The sequence below is a fragment of the Chanos chanos genome, chromosome 12 (genome assembly GCF_902362185.1).
Source record: "Chanos chanos chromosome 12, fChaCha1.1, whole genome shotgun sequence".
NCBI classification, from domain to species: Eukaryota; Metazoa; Chordata; class Actinopteri; order Gonorynchiformes; family Chanidae; genus Chanos; species Chanos chanos.
Genome location: NC_044506.1, coordinates 24183588 through 24191950, shown reverse-complemented (window position 1 = coordinate 24191950; position 8363 = coordinate 24183588). Strand labels below are relative to the sequence as shown.

The 8363-nt window shown below is 43.5% G+C and overlaps 1 protein-coding gene across 1 annotated transcript in view; it reads right to left on the bottom strand.

Moving 5' to 3' along the window:
* Positions 1 to 7726, bottom strand: part of gsdmea (gasdermin Ea) — an 8893-nt gene extending 1167 nt beyond the window's left edge. Inside the window, exons 1-7 of the mRNA XM_030788630.1 lie at positions 7519 to 7726; positions 7153 to 7345; positions 5673 to 5841; positions 5433 to 5553; positions 4915 to 5055; positions 4431 to 4570; positions 896 to 1268 (exon numbers count right to left, since the gene is read on the bottom strand). Of these exons, the coding sequence (XP_030644490.1) occupies positions 896 to 1268; positions 4431 to 4570; positions 4915 to 5055; positions 5433 to 5553; positions 5673 to 5841; positions 7153 to 7345; positions 7519 to 7726 (1345 nt within the window). The remainder of the gene's footprint in view (positions 1 to 895; positions 1269 to 4430; positions 4571 to 4914; positions 5056 to 5432; positions 5554 to 5672; positions 5842 to 7152; positions 7346 to 7518) is intronic.
* Positions 7727 to 8363: the final 637 nt, after the last annotated feature.

Sequence of the window (8363 nt, the reverse complement as noted above, 5' to 3'; positions counted from 1 at the left end):
CACAGAACTTTGGGAGTGTGACATCCACTACCTTGAATGGATACGACGTCCGCCATCTTGAAATGATAACGAGGATTTTTTTTCTCTTTTCTCATTTCATTTTTGTTACTTTTTTAGCAATCGTTATTGGTTGTGTTTAGTTTTAGTTTTACCTTTTCTTCAGGTAAATTATTTTATTTCAGTTTACGACAGTGTCTCAAAACCATTAGTTTTCGTCTTAGCTTTAGTATACAATAATAACCCTGGTCCTCAGCGAATATCGAGTAGTATTTTTTCTTGAAATGCCCATTCCTAAATAACACCACTGTTACACAACAATAACACAACTGCTATGCAACAACAACACGACTGTTACACAACAATAACACAACCACTACACACAATAACAACTGTTACACAACAACAATATGAATATTACAAAACAATAACACAGCCGTTACCCAAAGTGGCAGACATACCACAGCAAATATATACAGGCAGAAACATACACATACATGCACCTATTAACTGATCTATATATCTATCCATGTCTATAGTACAATAGATAGACAGATAGATAGCTAGACAGATAGATAGATAGATAGATAGATAGATAGATAGATAGATAGATAGATAGATAGATAGATAGATAGATAGATAGATAGACAGATAGATAGATAGAAATCAAGAGGAAAGGCTACAATACAGAATACAGAAAAGCTGAAACTGAGCATGATCCTTGGCAATGCTGTGTTAAAATGCTACAATGACAGAGTGAGCAACACTACAGCTGTGTGTGAGTGTGTAGCAGTGTGTGAGTGTGTAGCAGTGTGTGAGTGTAGCAGTGTGAGAGTGTGTGCGAGTAAATATGATGACATCATAGATGACTGACGGACAGAGGGCCGGAAATTCTCACCTTCAATGCTGCTGACTAACAGGTGCATAGCTGTTAGGAGTGTTTGGTTGTGATTGGGTGGTTTTGCTGATGATCTGTTCTGATTGGGTGTTTCCATGGAGGTCCCCTTCTGATTTGTGTGTGGTAAAGATGAAGTTTTACTGGATGGTGATAAATGAGATCCGTTCTGACTGACGGCTTCCATGGAGGACTGATTCTGTTCGCATGCCGAAAATGGAGATCCATTCTGATTGGATGGTGTTGCAGTCTCTCCGTTCCTATTGGTTGCATCAGGTTGAACCATTTCCAGAAATGACCTAATGACCAGGCTCAGAGGGTGAGACAGTTCAAAGAGTGCGGAGTCTGGAGTCTCACCCTGGCACATCCCGCTCAGCTGATCCACAGTCAGGCCATGAGAGTGAGAAAGTGCAGGTGTTGGGGTGGGGTGGGGTGGGGGGAGTCAGAGAAACCAGAAACATAAGCAGTTTTTTTAAGAATAATAAGCCTGGTAGCACACACAAAAAGTGGTGATAAAAGTTTCATATACTGCTCTTTTATCACCTGCTATGTGACATCCGAGTACTGAGAGCTTAACTATGGTGTCCCTCAGGGGTCAGTCCTTGGCCCTCTCCTATTCCCTATTTATATGTTCCCTCTGGGAGAAGTATTTGTAGCTATAACCTTAGCTTCCACTGTTATGCTGACGATACTCAGATCTTCTTACCAGTCAACCACAATGACCACTCTTAACTGACTAACCTTGAGGCGTGTCTCTGTGTTATTAAAAGTTGGATGTCTACAAACTTCCTGATGCTTAACACAGGCAAGACTGAAATGCTGGTCACTGGTCCCCCTGCGCATAAGCATCTCTTTAATAATCTTACGTTAAATTTTGACAACTGCATTCTGTCGCAAAATTCCACAGCTAAAAACCTTGGTGTGATTTTTGACTCCAGTCTCTCACTAGTGACATATCAAGAACACAATCAAAACAGCCTTTTATTATATCCACAATATCGCCAAAATTAGGCCCATGCTAAGTATAGCTGATGCAGAAACCATTATTCATGCATTTGTCAAGTCTCATCTCAACTACTCCAATGTTCTGTACTCTGGTCTGCCTGCCTCTAACACCAGAAGTCTTCAGGTGGTCCAGAATGCTGCCGCCAGAATCCTGACCAGAGCAAGAAGGTTCGACCATATTACTCCTGTCCTGGCTTCCCTTCATTGGCTCCCAATTCACGCCAGGCCTGATTTTAAAGTCCTCCTATTAACATGTAAAATTCTACATGGGCTTGCGCTGGCCCACCTATCTGACTTAATTACACCCTAAACCCCCCCCCCCCCCCACACACCCACCCTGCGCTCTCAGGGTGCTAGACTATTTGTTGTTCCAAGAGTTAATAAAGAGTCCACTTGCCACCGTGCTTCTGCCTACTGCTTTCCCTTTCTCTGGAATAGCCTACCTAAAGAAATCAGAGAGACAAACTCTCTTGATACATTTAAAATCGAACTTAAGACTCATTTGCTCTCTCTAACTTATGGATTATATCATTCCAAACTGACCATCGAGGGAGGTTCAGTCTCTGCCGCAGTCACTCCTGGCATAGTTTAGTTTAGTTTCTGCCGACTTTAGATGCCTCTCATCTTTTCTCTCCCCCCTCTGCTTTTGTCTTGACCGTGTTGTTTTCTGTTACTAACACGTTCTCTTCTGTTTGTGTGAAAGGTTCATGTCTGTGCTTTGCTGCATGGATGTGGCTCCTTCCCTAGGTTGGCAGACCGACTTTGTCCCCATGCCCTGCTGTCCCTGGCCCCGTTCTCCCTGTCCCTGGCCCCGTTCTCCCTGCGTGGCCCTGCTCCTCCTGCGCCCTCCACAGCCACTAGCGTTTCTACATTCATGCATCTATAACAATATTTTCCTTTTTTTTTTTGTTAAGTGCAGATACTAATGCTCTCTTTCCCTCCCTCATCTTCTGCATGGTTGTGTCTCATTTGTTCCAGTATGAGTGTCTTGTTTGAATGTGGCTACTTTCCTCTCAGGTATGCCCCCCCTTCGTTGTCCTGGCGGCTGCTGCGGTTTCGCGGCTAGTCTTCTTTCTGCGCTGCTATGGCTGTGTGGCCTACCCCGGTTGAGCACCGGGGTAGCCCCCCCCCCGGCCGCTGTTTTGTTATTCTTCATTTCTGTCTACTAGTATGTTTTCATTTTCATTATTTCTGTGTTGTTTGCCATTTGCCCACTGGGTCAGCACCTATTGCACACCTGTCTGGCCATGAAGGGGTCTCCTTTCTCTGTGGTCCTTCTCAAGATTTCTCCCATTTTTCCCTACATCATCTGGGTTTTTGGGGGGGAGTTTCTTTCTTGCCCGCTGTGAGGATTAAGTCAGGGGGTGCCGGCCTGCTTTGTTTGTTGTAACCTGTGGGCATGTAAAGCCCTCTGAGATGGTAAACAGTGATATTGGGCTTTCATTAAGCTTTCATTAAATTTGTTAAAAAGCAGCTATGTCCTCATCTCAATACAGCATCCCCAATTTTAATAAAAAATAAAACACCAAATCTAAAAATGCACAATGAGCAATGAACAAACCAAATACTCGGCCTGGTTGAAAATGTCAGTGAAAAACAGAACAACTAGTTGTAGCAAAGGTGTAACAGTACACCCTATTCATGTTACAAATTTAGCACAAACAGCAACAAAGCTCTTCAATAAACGGGACTGAAAGAAATCCTTTGTATATTTTAAGATTCTTCCTTTAGAAAACGAGTGTGAGGCATCATCTCCATGACAATGAGCAGAAGAAACCTAACCATCAGCGTCTCCTAACGTTCCTCTTTGAGAGAGAATGAAAAATTTCTGTTGTCAAAAATGACAGCAAAACTGAAGTACTGCCACACTGGTGATCTAAACGAGACCCTGGGGTCCTTCGTATGGGGACTGCTGTGTGATCGTCTCATTTCGGCAGAAAAAGAAACCACATGAAGACTGTAAATGATCACCAACTGCTCTGGACATTTTCAGATCAATATGCGGCCACTTCAATATAACAAAAACAAGCTCCTGCCTGGAGAGTCCTTGAGATTAGATCTTCGTTATTTGTTTAAGTGGATTCATATATTCTAATACATATGGCAAGGCGTCACTTCACTTACAAGAGCTAACGAACAAAATGAAAATATCTGTGGTTCAGTTCATGAACACATAATGTGAAGTAAGCCTGGGACCACAGCGACTCTGATTACAACTCTGATTACAACAATTAGTAGCGTTTACTCTTAGTCATAATAAGACTTTAGCAAAATACAGAATCCTGAAAATAAACAAGATCCAGCAAATTCTACAAGACAATTAGCAACCAGCTGATAATTTCCACACAAACAGAAAAGCATTAACACAGCACAATGTTTGTGTTGAGGAAAATTCCACATTTAAAACATGTGGTCGAATGTGTCGTTTCAGACAGCTTCTGTGGGGAGGCTCTCACACTGTGACACATATTTGGGGCTATATTAGTATACTTGAGTTTATTGCAGTGAACATGTCAATCTTCCTATCGCTCACCTTTTCCTCCAGCACTGATAGGGTGAGACGGGCGGAGAGGCGGTCCCTAAGAATCTGTCTCAGCTGTGAGAGGACGATGTCACGAGCCTGAATGGACATGTCAGTCAACACACACAAAACAGGCTTCACACCGGAGAGAGCTGAAAAGATCAGACACACACACACACACACACACACACACGTACACACGCGTGCGCACACACATACGTACAAACACACACACACACACACACACACACACACACACACACACAAAGAACATCTTCAGAAAACTCTGGAAATTCCTAAGATTAGAATTCTGCAACAAAGAAGACATTGTACGTGTATTCATTTACACAATAGAACTGTCTGTATTCACATCTTACGTCAGAATTTACACATTTCTGATTCACCAATTTCAGCAGAAAGAGAACTAGACCAGATTCTTCCTCCTTCAGAAAATACACTTCCACTTTTCCACATAAGCACACACACACACACAAACCTTTCTTCAAAACACTGAGCAATTCTCCCTCTTTGATTGCAGGTATAGCAGACACACCATCCACTTCTAACATTCCACAGTTCTCAGAGGCCTCGCAGATCTCTTCAAACCCACCGAAGACATCAGGCTGTAGGCACAGATCTGAACACAAACACACAAAGTCATCCTTAAAACACACACACAGGTCTGAAAGTATACACTCAACCTTAAAACACACACAGGTCTGTCACTGTACACTCAACCTTAAAACACACACACAGGTCTGACAGCGTACACTCAACCTTAAAACACACACACAGGTCTGTCACTGTACACTCGACCTTAAAACACACACACAGGTCTGACACTGTACACTCAACCTTAAAACACACACACAGGTCTGAAAGTATACACTCAACCTTAAAACACACACATACGTCTGTCACTGTACACTCAAGCTTAAAACACACACACAGGTCTGACAGCGTACAGTCTGAAATCAGCCAATTTGAGCTCAGTGGAAATACTCAGACACTAACCATATTGGCCATTGCTTTTAATATTCAGTTCGATGACACTGTAGGCAATAACAGTGTTAGGTGGGATCTCCATGGTGACATCTCTGTCTAGCTGCAGGGTGTTGCTGTCTTTCACACACACCTGGAAACAGGGTTACAAACACACATGCACACAAAGATGAACACACAATTATCACAACATGTATCTTTTGGATCCTGTTTCCCCTGGAACAAATGCTATTCAGTCACACACATACACACCTGTACAGTCTTAGCTCCCAGTGCTCCCAGTATGGCCGCACAACTGCCCTGGTCCTGCCCGGTGTGAGTGATGGTACAGGGACGAGTGGTAATGATGCGTTCTTTCAGCACGGCCAACACCTGACAGCCCAGCCTCTGTTTAATCAGGGAATGCTGCATGTTCACCATCCTACAAACCAACACAAAACACAGCATTCCAACAGGTCATATCACCACTACACTGAACACAGCATTCCAACAGGTCATATTACCACTACACTGAACACAGTACTCCAACAGGTCATATCACCACTAAACTGAACACAGTACTCCAACAGGTCATATCACCACTACACTGAACACAGCATTCCAACAGGTCATATTACCACTACACTGAACACAGTACTCCAACATGTCATATTACCACTACACTGAACACAGTACTCCAACAGGTCATATTACCACTACACTGAACACAGTACTCCAACATGTCATATTACCACTACACTGAACACAGTACTCCAACAGGTCATATTACCACTACACTGAACACAGTACTCCAACAGGTCATATTACCACTACACTGAACACAGTACTCCAACATGTCATATTACCACTACACTGAACACAGTACTCCAACAGGTCATATCACCACTACACTGAACACAGTACTCCAACAGGTCATATCACCACTACACTGAACACAGTATGCCAACATGTTATATCACCACTAAACTGAACACAGTATTCAAACATGTCATATCAACACTACACTGAACACAGCACTCCAACACAGTTTTCTGCTAACAAAGCCTCTCAGTTGTTAGAGGGTTTCCTTTTTAGTTTCAAGCTTTTATAAGAAATTTGACCATATTGCCTGAAATGGTTCTTCTATCAATTTCACATAGAAGTATTTATCTGTACAACAGCTGTATCGTTTGTCTACTTTAAAAAACATGGATATTTAGACATCTGACGCCATCAGACATTTACACGTAATTTACATGTATTAACTGATTCTTGTTGGACTTGTGTGTGTGTGTGTGTATATATGTGTGTGTGTGTGTGCATCTGTGTGTGTTTATGTGTATGTGTGTGTGTGTGTGTATGTGCGCGCGCGTGTGTATGTGTGTGCATCTGTGTGTGTGTATGTGCATGTGTGGGGGTGTGTGTGTGTGTGTGTGTGTGTGGGTGTATGTGTGTGTGTGTGTGTGTGTGTGGGTGTATGTGTGTGTGTGTGTGTGTGTGTGTATGTGTGTGTGTATATGTGTGCGTGTGTGCGCGTGTGTATGTGTGTGCATCTGTGTGTGTGTGGGTGTATGTGTGTGTGTGTGTGTGTGTGTGTGTGTGTGTGGGTGTGTGTGTGTGTGCATGTGTGTGGGTATATGTGTGTGTGTGTGTGTATGTGTGTGTGTGCGTGTGTGTGTGTGGGTATGTGTGTGTGTGTGTGTGTGTGTGTATGTGTGTATGTGTGTGTGTGTGTGTGTGTGTCTTTTCTGACTTGTCTCTAGAATCCAGCAGCAGTCTCTGCACATTCACATCTTGCTTGCGAAGTTTCCCGAAGGTTGACTGGAGCTTAGCGCATGCCTGGGCCTCCAGATTTAGACGGACTCCGCCTGCTCCTGCCCGCACAGCCACGCCCACATTCCCTCCATATGTGCCCTTGTACTTTAAAAACTCACTTTCCTCTAACTCTGTAAAATAAAATGTGTGGAATAAGACAACCATAAACTGAACGGCAAACACATACATGCATAAACACAGTCATGTACATGTGTGATTCTAATATGTATATAGTGTTATCATAATGAAAAACATTTTGACTGTGTTTGTTTTAGTACGTATGTGTGTGCAGGACTTTGGGTACCTGGCTGTATGGGGCCTCCTAGCAGCAGGTGACTGAGGGTGAAGTCCGTAGGCCGGTATTTGGCTCTCTGCCAGAACCAGACAGGTGTGCGTTTCAGCACCACGGCCAGAGGCTCCAGTTTATCGGAGTCATTGAGCCGTGAAACAGGAATCAGCGTGCCCTCTGGATCAACCTGACGTAGCAGCTCCCGTGTGGCTTTAGCAAACATCTCCTACAGACAGGAAGACATCTCAAATAACATGCCACTTTAAATACTTACTCCAATACCTCTGGACTCTTTAATATCTGTAACACACACACACACACACACAGACACAGGTATGGGCCCGTGTCCACACACGGCGTTGCAGGAAAAAGAGAGATAGAGTGTGTATGAGGGAGAGAGAGGGAGAAAGAGAGGGAGAAGGAGCATGAGAGTGTGCGCGCATGTGTGTTTGTGTGAACAAGAGAGAGAGGGAGAGAGAGTGTGGGTTTATTAAAAGTTCCCTATAGTCTTATCACAGCAGTACCCACTGAGGCTGTGTATAGTAACTAGACAGTGTGAGAGGAACGCCCATGTTCTGAGCCCACTCTTACTCTGACTCCACACAAACATCCCACAGAGAGCAGGTGGGTAAGAGTGTGGGTGTTCTGGACTCTTCCAATCTCATGCCAATCTCATTAGTTTACGTGTTACAAAGACATCTCATTTTACAGAGGTCCACAGGAGGCCATTTGGTAATTACAAGAGAACTGAATTAATAATTAATGGACGTGACGACAACACGACTGCACTTGGTATACAACTTTGGGGCATTCCCGAGAGCACTGTCTGTTTCCTCCCGTAAAAGTGTCGGTATTTCAGT